Source organism: Sus scrofa, chromosome 9 (assembly GCF_054392235.1).
Source record: "Sus scrofa isolate SSC_HxYL_T2T_F1_AM1 chromosome 9, Sscrofa_HxYL_maternal_Yorkshire_Landrace_v2.0, whole genome shotgun sequence".
In the NCBI taxonomy this organism is placed as follows: domain Eukaryota; kingdom Metazoa; phylum Chordata; class Mammalia; order Artiodactyla; family Suidae; genus Sus; species Sus scrofa.
The window spans coordinates 30832285-30854717 of record NC_139391.1 but is presented as its reverse complement, the minus strand read 5'-3'; the positions used below and the strand labels follow the sequence as shown (position 1 = coordinate 30854717).

The 22433-nt window shown below is 34.1% G+C and overlaps 1 protein-coding gene across 15 annotated transcripts in view; it reads right to left on the bottom strand.

Annotated features, from left to right (window-relative positions):
* Nucleotides 1-22433, bottom strand: part of CNTN5 (contactin 5) — a 1211165-nt gene that overhangs the window by 671093 nt on the left and 517639 nt on the right. For all 15 annotated transcript variants that reach the window (XR_014815022.1, XR_014815020.1, XR_014815017.1 and 12 more), the window contains one exon: nt 6986-7110. Coding sequence is in view for 9 of the 15 variants with exons in the window: in XM_084975741.1 (XP_084831867.1) it covers nt 6986-7040 (55 nt within the window). In the remaining 6 variants the exon portion in view is untranslated. The remainder of the gene's footprint in view (nt 1-6985; nt 7111-22433) is intronic.

Sequence of the window (22433 nt, the reverse complement as noted above, 5' to 3'; positions counted from 1 at the left end):
AACATTTAAAAAGAAATTAAAATAATTACTAGCCACATTTCAAAAGGAGTAAAATGATTAAGAAACTCACTGGATGGGTTATTCTGCATAAAAGAGCAGGATAATTTAAACCTTTAGATTTTGTTGTTGTTGTTGTTTGCATGTTTCAACATGGAGTTTGAATGAAAAGCAATTTACAAAGAACCCTGGATGTCAGTCAAATGCTTATAAATTCTGAAATTTCTAAATTCTCTCCTCCCAATCATTATCTCTACACATATTTAGAAGATAATATATCCTTGAAGAATCATTTTTAAAGAGTATAATATTTTGGCACAATAGAGTTTTAAATGTTGATGCTTCTTGTCACATATATGTTCAAAACTAAGCTTTAGTAATTATGATTCCTCCCCAAAACAATTTCACACATTCTATCATGAAAAACTTAAATTTTATTGAACTTAATTAAGTTCATATTGATAAAAATTGTTTGACAGATTTCTAAAGTTTTTTTAAGACACACTAATGAGGTTGGATCACAGTGCTTTCAATGTGTTTATGAAATAGGGTTACAAAGAAATTCCATTTTCTTTGTCATTAACTTAAACAAGATTGTTATTATTTGCATGTAAAATATTTGTAGATATCAATTAATATATGGTAGAGCTCAAAAACAGGCATGGCTATTTTATTGCTATATGCACAAGTAAACCACTTTATTGAGGTATGATTGATATGTAATAAGCTGTACATATTTAATGTATATGACTTGAATTTGGGATAGGTTTATACTCATGAAATCATCATCTATATTCTATATCATAAACACTTCCTCCAAAAGTTATCTCCTGTCCTCTGTATATTATTATTATTATTTTTATTTTATGGTAAAAGTACTTAAAATAAGATTTACCCTCTTAGCAAATTTTTAAGTATCCCACTTATATGAGGAAACTAAAATAGTCAAACTTGTAGAAGCAGAATAGAATGGTAGTTTCCAGAGGCTGGAGAGAGGGGGAAAGGAGAAAGTATTAGTCAAAGGGTACAAAGTTTCAATTATGCAAGATGAATACTTCCTAGCGATCTACTGGACAGCATAATGCTTATAGTTAATAATACTATACTGCATATTCTTTAAAATATGCTTTGGCAGCTACTCTCTTCAAGAGACCAAATCTACTTTTCTACTACTACATCTGTCCTTGGCCTACGTGAACTGCTTTGCCAATGAGACATTAGTAAACATGACACAGAAGTTTGACCTATGCTTGAAACCTGGGATCTGACCTTTCTCTTGGTGTCCTTGGGATCCGCCTTTCTCTTGCTATCCTTGGGATCCTTGCCACCAGAGCCATGTGAAAAAGCCTGGGCTAGACTACTGGATGACCAGGACATGACCAGGTCATTCCCACTGCTTTTGCTAGCCAGACACAAGCACTCAGAATAGGTAAGACCACATGACACCATCTAATCCTAGTCTTTCAAACCTCATGGAGACTACAAAGATCAGTGAACCTGCCCACACCAGAAGAACCACCAAGCAGACTCTCAGAATTGTGAGAAATAGTATTTCAAAAAAACAAAAAAACGGTGGTTTCAGCTAATATATTTGAGGATAGTTTGTTTTGGAGTTAAAGTTAATTAGTGAAATAATTTAATCAATATGTATTTAATATAGAATGTGGATTGGATTTCTTTTTTTTTTTTTTTTTTGGTCTTTTTTGCCATTTCTTGGGCCGCTCCTGGGGTATATGGAGATTCCCAGGCTAGGGGTCTAATCGGAGCTGTAGCTGCTGGCCTATGCCAGAGCCACAGCAACGCGGGATCCGAGCAGTGTCTGCGACCTACACCACAGCTCACAGGCAAGGCCGGATTGTTAACCCACTGAACAAGGGCAGGGATCGAACCCGCAACCTCATGGTTCCTAGTGGGATTCGTTAACCACTGTGCCACGATGGGAACTCCATGGATTGGATTTCTATAAACAATTTCTCTAGCCTTAAAACACACATCCAGAAATGTACACATTTAATTTACTCCTTCCTGAATTTCTCTTTTCCAAGTTACCTGTCTTTTTTTTCCTCTTTTTCTCCCACGGCTCAACTGCCCAGAAAACAAAATTTATAGTTATTGTCTAATTTTCCTCCTCTACTAATCAGTTCATAAGACAGATGTTCCCACTACTTCATTAAAGGTAAGTATCATTAGAATTTAAAAGTAAAGCTCTTAATACCAATCTCATGTAACTTTCCTACAGCATTGCCACTGGTGACCACTCCCTTTCTGAATCTATTCTGTTAACCATGCTTTCCTTGAGTTTTCCCCCAAATCACAGTCCAATCTTTTCAACCTATACTTTCTCTTGCCACTTAAAAAAGCACATGCTTCTCGGAATTTTCTTCTTGTCTTATGACTCATAAATATCTACATAATCTCTGGGTGATTATTTTCTTTCCCAGAGCTTCAAATTCATTCATGCAATAATGAACATCTCTCTTTTTTTTTTTTTTGCCCATGCCCATGGCATGTAGAAGTTCCTGGGTGAGGGATGAAACCCAAGCCACAGGAGTGACCCCAATCACAGCAGTAACAATTCTGAATCCTTAACCCACTGTGCCACAAAGTAATTACTCATTTATCTTAAACTTTAAACATTTCCATCTTCCTGTGTCACAGATATATGAAGCTCAATATGTGCATTCTTGAGTTCAGTATTTCCCCACTCTGCACCTCCTACTTTATTCAACATCCAACTAAATGGCAATATTATCGTCTGCATAAGCAAATTGAGAACATTAACTATTTCCTCTAACACAAAATATTTAATAATTTACCAAGTTCTATATATTTTACTGCCAAAAACATTTGAAGCTCTCATCTCTTGTTGATGCCTTTCCCTACTGTCTTATTTTAGGCCTTAGTCATATTTTGTCCAGAGGAAGCATTTAGGAAGTTACACTTTGCCCATTTTGTTTCCATAAACCCATAACCAGTTTCCCCTTTTATGAACATTTTCTATTAGTATGGTACATTTGTCACAAATAATGGACCAATATCGACATTTTATTTTTACTTAAGTGCATACTTTATTCAGATTGCCTTAGTTTTCAGATAATGTGTTTTTTTTTTTTTGAAGAATCCTATCCAGGAAAATGTATTGCATTTATTTATGTATCCTTAGTCTCCTCTTTCTGTGACAGTTTCTCCAATAATCCTAGTTTTTGAAGACCTTCAAAATGTTGAGAATAACTAGCCAGAAGGTTCATCAAATGCTCCTCAGTGGGATTTTTCTGATATTTTTCTCCTGATTAGACTACAGTTAGAGGTTTTAGGAAGGAAACCTACAGAGGTGAAGTGCCATTTTCATCACACTATATACAGGGTAAATGCTATCACTTCTGATGTGGACCTTGTTCATCACTGAGCTGAAGTAGTGCTTATCAGTTTCCTCCTCTATACAGCTACTTTTTAAATCCCCCTTTTCCATCCTGTACTTCCTGAAAACTAATCACTATGTGTGCAGTCTACACTTAAGTAAAAGGAGAGTTACACTCTAATTCCTTGAGAACAAAGCATTTACATAAATTATTTGAAATTCATCTACATGGGAAATTTGTCTATTCTTTTGCCTATTTATTCTCTTTTGCTTATTTATTTATTTATATCAATATGGACTTATTTATTCTTTGAGTTGTAACTCAATACTTACTTTCTTGCCCCAATTTTTCCACTTTGGGCCACTGGGAACTCTTTCAGTTGGTTTTTAACATTCCTTTGACATTCCCTCCTCCTTATGTTTGTTTTTTGTTTATTGGTTTGTTTGTTCTAGCACTTACTTACTTTCTGACACAAGATATTCTAGGTTGATCAAGTATATTTCCTGCCCCCATGAAATTTGTCCAAATAGCCCTGATTCCTTCAATTGGAGGACAGTATTAGAAACCAAAATCGTGGCACTTTGTGTGCTGGTTTCTACTGGAGTATATTGCTTGTAGGTTTTCTCAGATGACAGAGAAAGGAAATATATGTGTATACACTTAGCCATATATATATGTGTGTGTGAGTGTATATATGATACATTTTACGTGAACTTGTCCATATCCATATTAACCTAACCATGAGCTCATACTGAAGTCTCCAATTTGAATCAATTTCTACATGGATTATTCTAGCCTTCTTCTTTTTCTTATCTGTAACTGCCCAGTCCAAGAGTGAGACAATTGGTTCCCACCACCCACCAATAACTGACTTACCTGTTCAATCCCATGTATAGGGGATTTAGAGTTATTAACACAGGGAAATAATACTGTTAACTAGAGTACAGTACTAAAGTACAGGACTTTTTGCCTTTAGTCTTACAGATTCATTTCTGAAGTTACTTAGGTCAGTACCTTCCCCCTCTCTACCACTTCCCTAAGGTGGAGGTTGCTTCATACATTTGTAACACAGTTAGATTCTTTATCACATTCTGCATCCATCCTGGGATTCTCTAACCTCCTAAATTATTTTTTTAAGTTATGTACATTAAGTTTACTTTGTGCTATAAAGTTCTATTTGTTTTGATAAATGCATAAATTTATTTATCTACTACCACCATGTCTTACAGAATAGTTTTGCTGTGCTGAAAAATGCCTATGCTTCCTTCACTTATTTAGTTAGCTTCTGACCCCAACTCCTGGCAATCACTGACCTGTACACTCCCTACAGTTTTTCCCTTTCCAAAAGGTCATATAAATAAAATCATACAGGTGTAACCTATTCAGACTAGCTTCTTTAACTTAGCAATGTATATCGTATTCATCCATATATTTGTGTGACTTGATAGTCCATTTGTTTTTGTTCACTAAGTAGTATGGCATTATATGGAATTTCTACAGTTTTCTATTAACTTATTGAATGGCATCTTGGTTGTTTCCAGTTTGGGGTGATTATTATTAACCTTCTATAAACTTCTTGCATGAGTATTTTGTGTGTTTATAAACTTTAAAATCAGGTAGGTACATACCTAGGAGTCCAATTGCTGGATTAGATGATTAAACAGTTTAGCTTTGTAAACATTGCCAAACTGTCTTCCAAATTGGCTGTGTCAAGCAATGAATAAACTGTCTTGTTTTCTGCTTCTTCAAGAACAACTGTCATTGTTTTTACTATGTTTGTTTTTCTGGATCTTAGCCATTCCGATATGTATAACGGTATCTCATTATTGTTTTAATCACGAGTCTATTTTAATATGATTGCATATCCCTATGAAATCTATCAAACTTTCATTGTCCTGAATAGTTAGTTTTTAAACATAGGGCTGTGTAAGAGTTCTATATGTCCTAGTTAAACACACCCAATATAATCTAAGTTACAAAAATTATTGTTTTAATCACGAGTCTATTTTAATATGATTGCATATCCCTATGAAATCTATCAAACTTTCATTGTCCTGAATAGTTAGTTTTTAAACATAGGGCTATGTAAGAGTTCTATATCTCCTAGTTAAACACACCCAAGATAATCCAACAGTTACAAAAATGAAGAAACAACCACAGAATACAGACTGAGTCTTCTCTGTTTCTTCAATCAGTTTTGTTGGGTCAAACAGCAGATAAAACATAAAATGTGCTTATGATCTATGGCTTAATTATGCACACTTTCTATAGTAGTAATCAAATTACTGTGCAAAATAGATCCTGTAATGTAATACTCACAGACAAATAAAGACAATACCAGAGAGGACTAAATAATAACAGAGCAAATATTAAAATAGAAAAGTAAATGTTGAATGTGTAATATTACCAAGTAACAAAAACATAGTAAAGGGCGTACTTCCAGAAAAAATTTGCTAAAGTAAGAGGATGAAGTGAGAGAAAGGTTTTGAAAATAATTATCCTTGTTAACTGATCCTTTCAAGTATCTAATCAATTTTATTTTAAACAAATCTATAAGTAAACAGATTCAAGTTTTTTAAAAATAATCTATATACATGTATATATGTTTCATATTAAGTGCAGATGATTAAAAATCAAGTCCCATGTAAAAATAAGAAATGTCCTTTGTTTTGACTTTTTTTAAGCTTTGCCTATAACATTTGAACAGTAACTTACCTCCAGACTCAACCTCATTATTCCCATCTCCCAATGGTTCACTGGAAAGAGCAGCACCTACATTCTCTGAGGAACTGAAAATCATGGATACAACCTCAGGCTGAGTAATTTCATTTTCCCACAACTATGGTATAACAATCTCCTTTGAATTGACTGTTTCTTTAGTGGTATAGGTTGGACCATTACATGAGAACAAAACTTTGGAATGATATTACCATCTAGTACTCTTTCTCCATCTAGCATTGTCAGGTTAATAAATAAAAACCCTGGAAACCAGTTAAATTTAAATTTTAGATAAAATGAAATAAAATATTGATTGCATGGAGCATACTAGAACTAAAATTTGTTTTTTAATTGAAATTTAGTCTTAACTGAGCATCCTTTATTTCATCTTGAAAACTTACCTCCATTCCCTTCTGTTGGCTTATGAGTTCAAGAGGAGAATTATATTGAGAAGATAAAAAGAGACCAGATCAACAGGGAAGATGGTAAAACCTCACAGAAAGAACCTAAGATAGGATAAAATATTTAAAGACTATTTCTTTTTTTAAGTAACCATAATCATGGTAGACCAGGGTGTTCATTTAACTTCTAATGTCTTTGAAACAATTTACTTACTGTTTTGTGTAAAGATGCCCCTACCCATATGTTATAAATCCAAGTCATATGAAGGCTAACATTGGTTTACATTGCCAATGAGCTGAGATGGATATTCATTTTATTAACATTTATAGGATATTTTTCTAAGTACTTTATTATATGTGATTTTGCCGTGCTAACAGAGGCTTGTGTTGTTTTCTATTTCTTTTGTTGAAAAACATGAATACTGATATAAATTTAAATGAACACCCAAGGATATAGTTAATGAAGATCTTTATGTATTTGTGTTATTTTATAAAAGAAAGGCTTTTTACCTGAAAGACACCCAGTGACAGACAGAAACAGAATCAGTTTCCAAGAGGAAGCCATTCTTGTTCACTAGGCTCGCCTTTGTCCCTGTGTATTTACCAGCTCTGACGTTTCTTCATTAAAGAATGTCCTGTTGAGACAGATAACAGTTTTAAAAAACAGAAAATGAACAACTAAAAAAGACAAACAGAAGCTAACTCAGAAACCTCATAATAAAATGATAAATAATTTTTAGTACAGAGGTCAGACTAATATACACGAGGATACTGACAACAATAATAACATTTCCATTAGAGTTAATTTAATGCAAAACACAAAAAAATTCAAAAAAGTGATAAACTTTCCCTAGCACATTTATTTATATTGACTACTCCCTTACAGATGATAAAAGTATCAGGTTCTAATGGGGATGACTTTTCCTTATAGGGAATGTATAATAGCTATATTTATTACATTAGACAAATTATTGGACTGGAAAAATAGGGTGGAAGAAAAAGTTGCATTAATATATACTCCTCTAGTCTAGAACATAACTAATGATCAGTTAAGCAAAATGATTTTACGCATTGTGTCTATAGCTCATCTAAACCTCCATAGGGAATTTTTCTCATTTAATTATTAATGTCAGCTGCCTTTGTTTATAACTCCTGTGCTTAGCTGTACTATGTTGTAGTTCCCTCTTTGGTGAGTTATTTTCTCAGCATCCTTTTCTAGCCAGAACCTATGAGAAATAAGGATTTTCATGAATATTTAACACTTTTTGCCTACCGCCATTTTTATAACAATAACTGGTATAGCACATTAATATACTTTGATTTCTTTATATGTCTTGAATGAAACTTCAAAAACTTGAAAAATGTGCATCAAAAATTTGTAGAATAGACAAATAACTTCTGGGTTTTTAGGTGTCAGTTACTACTGTTCTTCTTGGACAAAAGGGATTAAATTGACAAATAATTGTACAGTATGTTGATAATTTTTAAATAATAATTGCTTCTTTGCAACCTGCTCTTCCCAATGGACTCAGAGTTCAGCTTATTCCCAGGTTTTACGAAACATCTTAAAAACATAGACAAGGTAGGTCATAATTCAATACAGGCATACTCAGAGAGAGAAGTCTATTGTTAGTGAATACAATTTACTAATTAACTGAACTTTCACTTTATTTATATATTTAAATCTAAGCCTTGAAAATCTACCTTAAATTTCTGAGCATGGTCAGAACTCACTGATGGAGAAGAAAGTTCATGAGTTAATAATCACTGTTTCATATACACTTCAAAAAGATTATTTTTCATCCTCTTTTTTTCTTCCAAGTAAATATCAGAAATAAATACAATTTGCAGCACAAAAATGACTTTATCACTAATTTTTATGGTTTAAAATACTTTCTATTATTTATACACTGCTTTTTACCAGAAAGGACAAGAAAATCAGCACTTTACACATATCAGGTAGAGACTTAAAGTTACTAGGACAACAACTAAGATTCATGAAAACTGTATATTTAAATTAGTGAATTCTCAATCCACGATGAAATTGGCCTTTCTCAGACTGTAATTTCAGAGACATTAATACAGTTTTGCTTAACTTGTTTTGATGAGCTTCTTGCTCAGTCCTGAAGAGGGGTACTTCCCTCTATTCTTTTGTCTTCAACAACAAATTCAAATTTTTTCAGAGCACTTATATGTTGTACACTGGAATGTCAAAGAGGAAACACGCATATACACAGAAGTTAACCACAGGCAACAATCCAAATAAACTGGGCTCTATAAGTATAGTATAGATATAGAGCTGTCAAAAGGGGAATATATTCACAAGGTTGGCAGGAGTTGGGAGTAGGACAGAAGAATCTTTAGCAAAAATTCAAGGAGATACTGAGCTTAGACAAATTTCATACTTTTGGATGGGACAGTGCAGGGAGACTAATAATGAGCACATGGATAAGTATGTCGATATCAGAGATTGATCCACACACTGAAGAAATCAACACAGAATGAAGAAAGGCCAGTGCGTGACCAGAGGATAAACAAGCTATTTTCATAGGAGTTCATGGAAGGCATTTCTGATAGATGACATTTAGGCTCAGTATTCAGTTTTCAACATGAAATTAGGGAATAATCCTTATAATACAGGCACATTTTTTTCAGTTCTCAAATAAAAATAATACAGTGAATTTAATAACTAAAATAATCAAATTTTTATTAAAATTTCTTCAAATAGATTTCATCAAATGTGATTGTGTGTGTGTTCATTTTCAAACATCAATGCTTCGTCTTTGGGGCTTAAACTCCCCAAAAATAATAGCTCTTCAAACGCTGTTATTTTTAAGATACTTAACTGACATTTTCTGTTTTTTCTTGCTTTTTTCCTTCTCACTCTCTTTCTCAGTTTTGTCTCTCAAGTAAAATAAAAAGTAAATGAAATAATCTTTAGGTTCTGAAATATGTAAGATTTTATATGCCTCTCTTGAAAATATAATTATTTCATGATTTTACTAAAATCCCTGCATGAAAGTAATAAAATAATGTAAGTAATCATATATATATTAAGTTCCTACTACATGCCAAGTTAAATTACAATCAGTTAATAAGTGTTACTAAAGACTAATAGGATGTATATTTTGGAAACTGACAATTATACATTAAATTGTTATTCAACAAGATATTGAAAAAATCATAAATACTAAGTTACATTCTACTAATCAGATTTTCTTTTAAATTCACATTTTAAAAAGCGCTTATTTCAATGTTTAGAATACATACCTATTATCAACTGTGATATTCAAATAAAAATATATGAAATGACAGCATATTACTTTGCATTTTTCCTCAATTATTGCACATATTTGCAAGTACAGTACAATAAGTAGACCACTGTATTATTAAGTCATAAATTATAAAAGAATACATGCACCATGCAGTTAATTGCATGGACAAGTACTTAAAAACATCACACCTTAATTGGAGTCTGAAGTAGGATTTGATAAACATATGTTACATTAAAAAATCAAATATAGTATGCTGCCACCTAAATGCAAGTTAGCTTTGCTTCTTAAAGATGCATATAGGAAACTTCCTTGTTTACAACATGTGTATATACGTGTGTGAGATGCTGAGAGAGAGATTGCTATTAACATCTACTGATCTTTCTCTTCAGTTTCATAACAGTGATTTCCTTCAGTTTTGTCTTCTGACGAGCTATCCACAGAGTGGTCAGAATTATAATGTTAAAACATAAATTAAAGCTACATTTTCCTCCTGTTTCAGTGGTTTATTCTTAAAATTCAAATTCATTATATAGTATTCAAAAATCTTATCTAATCTGGTCCCTGCCTAACTTTCTGATTTCATCTTCTGGAATTCTAGACTCCATTCCCACCACATTGACGTTCCAGCTGCTCTTCAAATAGACCTTGTACTCACTGTTTCCTTTACCTGGACAATACCATCAGTTCTTTCCATGCTGTATAGCTTAAAGTCATTGAAGACTCTGGTCCTCAGGCCCTTCTCAGTCTTCTTAAAATAGCCACCCCTTGGTTCCTGTCAGTCTTGTCACTGGTTTTCCCTACATGTGTCCCTATCTTATTTTTTTCTTAGCAATTGTCAGTGCTTGAAGTTATGCTATTTATTTTCTTTTAAATTACCTTTTTCTCCTACTGAAATGTGACATCCAGCAGAGCAAGAATTTTTGTCCTGTTCATGTTTGTTGACCCAGCATCTAGAGGAGAATCTGCTTGGTTTTAGTAGATATTCAGTTAATGTTCTGAATAAAATTATTGAATCAACTGGAACTTGTAGTAAGTAAATTATTAGGCACAAGATAATACAAGAATGTCCCTTGTATTATCATTATCCCTTAAATTTTTATAATACTAGCAACAGCTACCATTTATGAAATTCTATGTGCTAAGCAATATATCATGCACTTTACCTACATAATGTCTATTAATTAACTTGATACCTCTTATTGATGAAGATAACTTGCCCAAGATCACACAACTAGTAAAAGTCAGAACTAGGGTGAAAATAAGATTGACTTTTAAGTTACATCATCTCTTACAGAACTTTACATTTATCTTCACAGAAGTCTCCTGAAAGCTCTCTTACCTAACACAATTGGAACTGGTACTGAGTTAGAAAAATAATTTTAAAAGTCTCACACACATACCCTAAATGTTGTCATTTAACTAACATGATTTAATTTTATATACCTTGGCCTATTTATTACATAGGAATGAGACCTATTGTTCTGATTATCAGCATTCTGGTGAAAAAAACATTTTATTTCCACATCATATGAGTCTTTTTCAACAAAAGTCCTGTTTATAATACATCATATACAATTTTAGTTTCTTTAGATAATATAAAAATATGTGAAGTTGTGTAATGACAGCATCCTTGAGTTTTTTTTATTACTAAGCTTATACTGTTGTCTCATACACACCTAATTTTATAGCATGTGCTAAGTCACGCATTTATTGTTTGGCCAAGAATATTAGCTTTTGTTTTATCGTTTTTACCATAAAGCCAAATGCTTTCACTCTTGGTACACTCATATGTTCTTGATCTGCATAATGTTTACTTGATTACCTCAACACATACAACCTCCACAAACAGATGACACAAAACACAACTGAATCTTGGTAAGTATACAACTTACGCAGTGGCAGTGAGTCAACCAAAGATGAGACTACTTAACCAGCAGCATTGAAATAGTTCTGAATTGTTTTCCTTCGTGGAGACAATAAGGTTGCTAGTTACATGACAAATTAGAAAAATGGAGGTTTAGTAAAAGGGTTCTGCTCTATGTGACAGGGCTGCAATATGAGGGACTTGGATGTAAATTGAAGTGAAAGGAGTAAGATGATCAAATATCTCTTTTTCTGTGTACCTTATTCTCCATCTCAATAACGACTCTTTGCTAAGACTGGAGCTAGTGGCACTTGTGCTTGGAAGATACCCTTTAAAAGCTGAGCAAGGACAGAATGGGGCTTGCGGAAAAGAAACATAAAAAATCTATACATAGAACTTCCATATGACCCCTCAATCCCACTCTTGGGCATATATCCGGACAAAACTCTACTTAAAAGAGACACATGCACCTGCATGTTCATTGCAGCACTATTCACAATAGCCAGGACATGGAAACAACCCAAATGTCCAAATGTCCATCGACAGAGGATTGGGTTCGGAAGATGTGGTATATATACACAATGGAATACTACTCAGCCATAAAAAAGAATGACATAATGCCATTTGCAGCAACATGGATGGAACTAGAGACTCTCATACTGAGTGAAATGAGTCAGAAAGGCAAAGACAAATACCATATGATATCACTTATAACTGGAATCTAATATCCAGCACAAATAAACAACTCCTCAGAAAAGAAAATCATGGACTTGGAGAAAAGACTTGTGGCTGCCTGATGGGAGGGGGAGGGAGTGGGAGGGATCGGGAGCTTGGGCTTATCAGACACAACTTAGAATAGATTTACAAGGAGATCCTACTGAATAGCATTGAGAACTTTGTCTAAATACTCATGTTGCAACAGAACAAAGGGTGGGGAAAAAAATGTAATTATAATGTATACATGTAAGGATAACTTGATCCCCTTGCTGTTCAGTGGGAAAATAAAAAAAATTAAAAAAAAAGCCTTTATCGAAGCTGTATTCTAGATGTCCTTGAAACTTCCTAGCCCAATATACCTGAACAAACAATAGATAATAAAATATAGCAGAAGAGCTATCAAGAAAAAACAAAAATAGAGTGTTGGTCTTGTTTTGTTTGCTATCATTTATCTTTTGAGGATCAAGTAGAAGTGTCAGGAGGTGGAAACACAGAATCCTGGCTTACAATCAGAGTGAATCATGATATTGTGAATCACGAGAAAAGAAATTACGTTTTGCATCCTGAACGAAGTGCTATGAGCTGTAGATGGAAGGCTGAGTTTAGATGTTTACATACCTTGGAGGTATTCTTTAGCATGGTTCAATACAGTGTGTAAGTAATCATAGTCCTATTTTTCTCACCTTTTTGAACCTAAGAACTTCTTTTGACCTTAACAGAACCTGCCTATGGAAGAGGGATCAGCACTAGTTTTCTGAGACTTCAAGCCAACTTTGTAATTTTATTTAAAACATTAGGGTAGAGAAAGATATGGCTCAAGAGTATTTAATACTGTACAGTGCACCTAATGGTGATAAGAACCAGAAAAAAAAAAAAGACAGTGACTCTAGGAATTGGGTGTCAGAAATTTCTGTCACCTTGTGATTAACATAAGGAAAGAGTGGAGTTCCCGTCGTGGCGCAGTGGTTAACGAATCCGACTAGGAACCATGAGGTTGCGGGTTCCGTCCCTGCCCTTGATCGGGGGTTAACGATCTGGCATTGCCGTGAGCTGTGGTGTAGGTTGCAGACGCGGCTCGGATCCCGTGTTGCTGTGGCTCTGGCGTAGGCCGGTGGCTACAGCTCCGATTCAACCCCTAGCCTGGGAACCTCCATATGCCGCAGGAGCAGCCCAAGAAATAGCAACAACAACAACAACAAAAAGACAAAAAGACAAAAAAAAAAAACATAAGGAAAGAGTGGCAACAGATTTGTGGTCCAATGGGCCTGACACCAGCCGCCACGTAAATTCTGACAGGACTTCTGTTGTGTTAGGATCCTGAGTACCATTCCATGGCCAGGTGACCCTTTCTGGTACTTTTGGGAACTAGATACCATGACAAATAATACATAACCTTTTAAAAATAATACAAAATATATTATAAAATACATTAAATCCTTCAATGAACTAATCTAGAAGAAAAAGCCTGCTAAAGATCAAAACTGGTAAAAATAGCAGGTTGATAAATGAATCTACTTTTACAATGAGACTATTTATCAAACTCTATTGAACTTCAGGTGGATGTTTATGGCTTCTCTGAGAGAATGGGACCAAAAGCAAGGCCTAGGGTCTTCAGATAGGAAACTCCATATATCTGGGACCTCTAAGGGTTTCAAAATATAGTTAGGATGAATGAGAAATATCTCTCCAGAGAGATAGTCTATCCAGAGAATAGAAAAACAAAAAACAAAAAACAAACAAACAAAAAAAACTTGTCTTTTTTTTTTTTTTGGTGTTTTTAGGGCCACACCCATGGCATATGGAAGTTCCCAAGCTAGGGGTTGATTTAGGCTGCAGCTGTTGGCCTATGCCATAGCCACAGCAATTCGGGATCTGACCCTCATCTGTGACCTGCACCACACTCACAGCAACACCAGATCCTTAACCCACTGAGTGAGGCCAAGGATCAAACCACATGCTCACGAACACTATGTTGGGTTCTTAACCTGTTGAGCCACAACAGGAACTCCCTGATTTATTTTTAAACACAAAGTAATTGGCATTATGATAAAGAAGATACAGAGATAAAGAAATTATCTAGAATGCATCCCAGAAAGGCAAATGGATGGAAAACATGAAAAGAAGACAAAGAGAATGGAGGATATAGTAAGAATGTCTTATATGTCTAATAGAACTTACAGAAGAAGAAAAAGAATAGGATGAAGCAATAAGTGAAAAGAGAGGTAATTGCTAAACATTTTAAGAACTGATGGAATTTATCAATTTTAAGATGTAGGAAGACCAGAAAAACCCAAGAAGAATGAATAACTAGATAATTATGGTGAAAATGCTGAACAACAAAGACAAAAAGGATCCAGAGATAAAAAGAGGCATGAATTACAAAAGTAAGAAAATCAGACTCTCATTTGACATACTGATTGTTGTAATGAGATCCAAAAAATTGGAATAATGAGCCAGTAAGAAGTAATTGTCAATCTGGCTTCTTTGGAAAAATGTCTATTAGGGTCACCTGTCCATTTTTCAAATGGGGCTCTTTGTTTTTATGGTGTTGAGTTGAATATCATTATTATTATTTTGAATACTAACCCTCTATTAAATATATTGTTTGCAAATAACTTCTCCCATTTAGTAGGTGGCTTTTTATTTTGTTAATAGTTTCCCTCACTGGGGAAAAACTTTTGATGCAGTTCCATTTGTTTATTTTTGCTTTGTTGTACTTGCCTGAGGAGACAGATCCAAAAAAACATTGCTGAAAGTGTCAAAGATCATAGTACTTATTTTCTTCTGGGATTTTTGTTTCAGGTCTGACATTTAAGTCTTTAACCCATTTTGAGTTAGAAATTTTTTTCCAAAGAATACATATAGATGGCCAACAAGCACATGAAAACTGTTCAACATCACTAATAACCAGGGAAATTTAAATCAAGTGCAGAGATACCACCTCACACTTGTCATAATTGCAATAATCAAAAAGACAACAAAATCATGTGTTAGTGAGAATGTGAAAAAAAAATGTAAATTCTGTGCACTGTTGATGAGATTGTAATTGGTGCAACCACTATGGAAAACATTATGGAGATTGCTCAAAAAATTAAAAACAAGTTCCCTTGTGGCACAATGAGTTACGGATCTGGCATTGCCACAGCTGGGGTGCAGGTCACAACTGTGGCATATATTCCATCCCTGGCCCTGGAACTTCCACATGTGATGGGCAAGGCAAAAAAAATAAATAAATAAATTAAACAGAACTACCATAATATGCAGAAATTCTACTCCTGGGTATTCATTTGAAGAAAACAAAATTCATTTGAAGAAAACAAAACACTTATTTGAAAAGATATATGTATCCCAATGTTCACTGAAGTGTTACTGACAATAGCAAACATATAAAAGCAAACCAAATGTCCACCAATAAATGAATAAAGGTGATATATATATATCACATATATGAATATTAGCCATTAAAAATGAAATCTTGTCATTTTCAACAACATGGATGGAAAGTATAATGCTAAGTTAAATAAGTCAGATAAATGAAATACCATCATAACCTCACTTTTACGTGGACTCTAACGAAACAAACAAAACAGACTCATAACTATAAAGTGGTGGTTGCCAGAGGTGAGGGTTGGGTGACATAGGTGAAAGTGATTGAGAGGTACCAACATCCAGTTATAAAATAAATAAGCCATGGGGATATAATATACAGCATAAGGGATGTTGTTTATGTGTATTCAGAAGGAAAGTAAGATGCTAATTTTAACTTTTAATAAAATGTTTCTGTTAAACTTTCCAGCTTAACTGCTAACAAAATCAAAATTTGTCAGAAAACAAATCTATATTTAGTGTAAATATTTATCACCTCCCATAGTTTAGTAATGAAGAAACATTTTCTATTTAAAACTCATACACAGGATTCAGCACATACACAGCTTTTCACATGTCTTACAAAACAGAAACCCTAATTGTTTAGTCTAACATTAGAGGCTCTCCACAGTTCCAACTCAAACTATACATCTTGTCATACCTTCTACTACTCTACCTCAAACATGTGGAACCCAGCCAATTGAAATAATTTTTTATTTGCAAATACAATTTGTGTTGTATATCTTCCAGGGAAGACTTGCACACACATTTCTCGGCATAAAATTCCTTATTTCAAAATATCTAGGAAGCAATAAAACACACTTTTAAGTTGCTTAGTTAGGGGCAAGCAAAAGTCTTAATTTAGGAATGGATTTGGGGTATCAGGCTGCAGTGATAAGGCCAGAAGGGGTGCACACTCTTGCCCAGGAGGGAGAAGGAGGAAATCATATCTGTGAGTTACACAGGGCCAGATCTCAACGTGTTCATAGGTTTGAGAAAGGAGTTGAATTTTATTATAAATATCTTCATAACAAACTAGTCCTAACACGTAACTCAATTTCTAAAGTTCTCAGATACTTTTCAATAATATCTACTTCTGCGATACCAAGCACACACTCGGTTTTTACAGACTGGATAACAGACGTCCAAAAGTAAAAGCACTTGCCTAATAACCTCCTTACTTCAATGTCAGCACCGGGATTAGCACTCCAGTCTTCTGATTCCCACTCTACAGAACTACACATTACCTGCAAGTTGCCTTTTGCGTTTTCTACTGATGAGAAAGTGTATTTTAAATTCAGAGTTGGTGGAGAATTTAAGAAAACACCTTTTCATCTAGTGTAGGAGAGGTTTCTTCTGAAAATGAATGGAATGACTAGTGAATAACAGGGTCACCGTGAAGGGCAAAATGTGTGAGTTTTGAAAAAAGAGACCTGAGTTATTCTATTTTCATTCTGGAAAACAAACCGTGAGAGCTCCTGCTCAGGGTTCCAGGTGGCCAGGTCAGTGAACTAAATTCTACGTACAATAGTTTTAAAAGTATAATTTCAGCGGTATATATTCTTCACCACCAAACAGTGGGTGGTGGGAAAGATTTAAAATTAGTATAAATCTGTTTTCTGATGAATTAAAGTTAGCTTCTTAGAGGGAGTTCCTATGGCTTGATAGGTAGGACAGTGTAAGAAGACACTGAGAAAACCCAAAGGATCTAAGCCCTGAAGGTTTCCTTTGATTTTTTTTTTTGTTTTTATTAAAGTAGAGTTCATTTACAATGTAGTGCCAAATTCTGCTGTGTAGCAAAGTGACCCAGTCATGTGTGTGTGTGTGTGTGTGTGTGTGTGTGTTTGTGTGTGTGTGTGTGTGTGTGTGTGTGTGTGTGTATCTCCAGCCTCTTTGGATAGACCATGATGAACGATATATATATTCCCTTTTTTATATTATCTTTCATCATGGTCTATCCAAAGAGGCTGGATATAGTTCCCTGGGCTGTATAGTAGGATCTTGTTTTTCCAGTCTAAATGTAATAGTTTGTATCTACTAACCCCTAACTCCCCATGCATCCCACTCCTTCCTCTTCCTCCTTAACAACCATAAATCTGTTCTGTGGATATGTTTCTTTTCATACATAGGTTCCTTTGAGCTGTATTTTAGATTCCACATATAAGTGACATCATATGGTATTTGTCTTTCTCTTTCTGACTTACTTCACGTAGTATTAGAGTCTTTGGTTGCATAGAGGTTTCCTTTATATAACAACGTGGTATGAATAATATTTTAGAGTTACTGTCTCTAGCAAGAGAGATGGGACCATTATTTATCCTGGTATTTAAATTTGCTTTTAATTTATTTAAATATGGAAATAAAGGTCTTTTGAAGACATTTGAAATGAGTCATTGTGTTCACTTAGTCTTGGTTAAATTGAATTTTTAATGATTTACTTAAAATTTAACCTGTATCTCTTCAGAAAATTGGCATTTTGAACCATTATCATCATATGGCAGTTGATACCACAGGGCTAAACTGCACTTAAACAATATCTTGCTATAGGCACGAGGTTAAACTGGGAATTGTAGATAATTCCAAGGCAATGTTTGAAAGAGCTAACAGCAATCCCCTAAGGAATCATATACATCTTTGTTCTTCGTTATCATATTAAACCTTTCTGCCTAAAATATTCAAATTTTCTAAAGACGAGGAAAATAGGACTGATAAAAGACAAAGAAAAATTAAGCCAAAGACACAAACAAGTAAAACATGGAAAACTTGGAAACATGTCCCATATAAATGTACAGTATGGTTATACAACATTAGGTAGCTCCCTGGTGGAATTTTACTTGCCATGATACAAGAATGTGTGAATGTGGTCTTCTATGTTGTTGACAGGAGATTTATCATGAAACATCAATGAAAAAAAGAGACTATAGGGAAGTGCAGTGGATGTGTTTAGATCTCAAACTTTAATCCAAACGACTATTACTGATTGTTTCTCACAGAGTAACTACTGAGGAGCAGAGTGATCATGTAAATAGGGACTGGAGAAAAGTAAAAAAAAAAAACAAAACTAAATTCTGGGCAAAGCCAAGTCCCTGCCTCTTTGTGCCTTAGCTTCTTCAATTAAAGTGGCAACAGTCTTTCTGGACTCTCAGGGTGTAGTTAATTGATTTTGTTAAGGTCTTTGAAACCTCACAGATAAAAAGTCTAAAAACCCCAGTGGGCATTACAGTTTCCCCACATTGTTTCCCTCAATTGGTTATATGGCTTTGAAAATTCTTCATTTCCATTTTTTTTTAATTTCAAAATCAAGCATTTAATACAGCTCACAGAGTTGCAAGCATAAGTAAGTTATCAAAGACAAGATGTATACCAATTAATTGTTACTCACCTCCATATAATTTAGGGGAGCATTTATACTAGTATCTAGAACTTGCCAGGACTATGAGATTCAGAGACTTTGTAACACAGCACAATCTGACAGGGGTCCCAACTACCCTACTTAAGTGTCAGTCAAATGGCTAAAAATGGATTACCATTTTCTGGTAACTGAGAGAAGTGAAAAGTATAATAAGATCAGGTCATATAAGGGTAACTTTTTTGTATAATTAAGTTGTTGGGCATAGTTTATATTTATGACATTTATAGCTATTTTAGGCTATTCCCAAACAATAAAATGTAATAAGATATTTGAGATTGGCTTTGTTACTCAGCATATTTCCCTTGAGGTTTATCTAAGTTACTGCATGTATTATTTTTCATCACTGGGTTGTAATTTATAGTATGGATTTATCATGATTTAACTATTCACCCAATAAAGAACATTTGAATTGTTTATAGTTTGGGGATATTGTTAATAAAACTACTATGGATATTTTCATAAAGGTTTTTAAGTAAGCACAGCTTTTTAATTTCTCTGGGATAAGCGAGTAAAACTGCAAATGCTGGGTCATCTGTCAAATTCACTTTCAGTTGTTGTTTTTTTAAATATCAAACTAATTTTTCATAATGGACTTACATTTTAAATTCTCTCCAGAGATGCTGAGTGATTCATTTCTCTGCATTCTTACCAAGTTGTGTTATTATTTTTTTTATTTTATCCATTCTGATTGGTGTACATTGATAACTCAAAGTGGCTTTATTTTGCATTTATTTAATGGGAAATGATGCTAAACAATTTTTATATGCTTACTTTCCATGTGTATATCCTCTTCAGTGAAATCTGTAGGTCTATCTCATTTATTTTCTAACTGGATTATTTATATTTTTACTGTTGAACTTTAAAAGTTCTTAATGTATACTATATAAAGGTCTTTCATCACATATGTTCCTTGCAAATATTTATTCCAGTGTGTAGCTTATCTTTTCATCTCCTTAACAGGGTCTTTTATAGACCAAAACCATGTAGATGAGGCTTGATTAATTGATATTCCTTTTAAGGATTGAGAGTTTGGTGTCAGGTCTCAATATTCTTTAGCTAGTCCTAGGTTCCACAGAATGCACAATTCCTCTAGCACCACTTGTTGAAAAGGTTATCTTTCCCTTTAAATTTTTTTGCACCATTTGCAAAAATCACCTTGACATATTTTTGTGGGACTATTTCTATATTCCATTTCTGTTCCACTGACCTATGTCTCTAGTCCTCTGTCAGACTGCCTTGATTGGTGTATATGTGTGTGTGTGTGTATACATAAAGCCTTAACATAAAGATCGATTATTCTCATTTTATTCTTTTTCGAAGTTATTTTAGCTATTCTAGCTCCTGTGACTCTTTCTATAGAAATTTTGGAACAAACTTTCTATGTCTATAAGGAAATTTTGTAGGACTTGTGATAGGGATTTTGCTATGCTCATAGATCAATTTGGGGATATTTGACTTTTTTAATATGTTGATTCTTTCTGTCAATGAACAAGTTATGTATCTCCTATTATTACATCTTCTCTGATGTCTTTTATCACATTTTGTAGCTTTCAGCATACAAATCATGATATGTTTTGTTAGATTTATAACTATTGTTTTCTTTCCTAAGTATAGAGATTGCTCAGCTTTCTTAAAGAGCAGTATCTAAAATATACTTCAAAGTTAGATTAAATATGTGTTTCATGAATTCAAGGTTCTTGATATCTATTTTCAACTCATTCTGATACTTAAAAAGCTATTGCTATTTCTGATTCCCACCCCATCTCCACAAGCAGATAACAAATTTATTTATATTCTCAGCTCCAGTACCTACATAATCTGCCACAAAAATTCTATATTGTATAAATAGCATATTTAATTTATGTGCCTAAATATACAGATTTTAATAACTGATGATCTCAGAATACGCTAATTTAGAACATTTTATATAAGTTTAAAATCTAAATTTTATCCATTTCATTTATTTTATATTGTATCCAGTAAAATAATATTGAATAAATGTATATTGTTTATATGGGTTCATTCTGCATTGATAGTTTTAGGTCATATAATTTCTGAAATGTTGCTAGTCTCCGAGAAATGTTACATCAGATGAAGAATGTAAATCTAGCAAAGTTAGAGCACAAATGAATTTGATACTAGAAGATCAAACAGAAGTAATGGCTAACATGACCATATATCAGGAAGGCTCACTTGACAAATATCTTGAATATATTCCAGAATCATATTGTAAAAATAGAAAGTACAAGAATAGGTGACCACTGTAAATTGGGCAGTGACCTAAATATAAGATACACTGTATAAAACTAATGGAGAATGCATTTTTACTATTCTTTTGGTATTATTCAATTGCAGGATTTCCTTCATTTCCGAAGTCTAACAACTATATAGTTCAAATTTTGAATGCTGAGAATACGATTCTGTAGAGTCAAGCTGAGGCTGTAATGGGCCAGAAAAGAGAACTAATTAAAGTTGCAAGGGAACTCCAGATTGAAAGAATTCTATTCCTGGAATTTATAACAGAACAAAGATTTCAGGTCCTGGAAAAGATTAAACAGAAGTGACCAAATAAGGTATATCAGACACATTACACATGAGGCCATCAATTGCATAGGCAACTCTGGTGGCTTTTATGTAGCAACCATGGATATGCTGCTCTGAATTCCATTCAAGGAAGAATTTGCTGCTCACTTTCAAGGAGCACAGTAAGCTGACTATATCTAGATGTTTTACTACCCTCAGAATCTTCGGTTTTGAGCTAAGGCCATGTCTCTCTTGGGAAGCCCTTAGCCAGTGACTAAGTATGGTGGGGATATAAGGGCTAGGACATTTCTCTCTGAGACACTTCTTTAATGAGAAGCTTTGGTCTGGAGGTATGTATTGGGATGGCCAAAGCCATGGTTCTCAACAAAAGGTGACTTTATTTCTAAGAAACATTTGGGGGTATTTGGGAGATACTTTTTTGTTGCCACAACTGTGGATTTGCTACTCTCATGTAGTGAAAAAGCATGCTGATAAATATTATACATTTCATGGGACAGCTCTTGGCAACAAAGGATTACTAGGTTCAAAATTTCAATACTGCTAATGTAAGAAACCCTAACCCAGACTTCATCATCTCTGATCTTAGTCTGAGGATCTCCCTGCCCAATCCTGCTTCCTCTTCCTTTTCTTCTGCAAGTGTCAGAGCTGTGAGGTGGTCCAGGGCTTTTCTACTACACTGTGCTCCACTTCCTCTTTGTCTTTTCATGTGTTAACTCCTCTCTGCTTTTCTAATTTAGTAGAAGAGTCTGATTTCTGGAAAGTCCAACTGACACCCTTTAA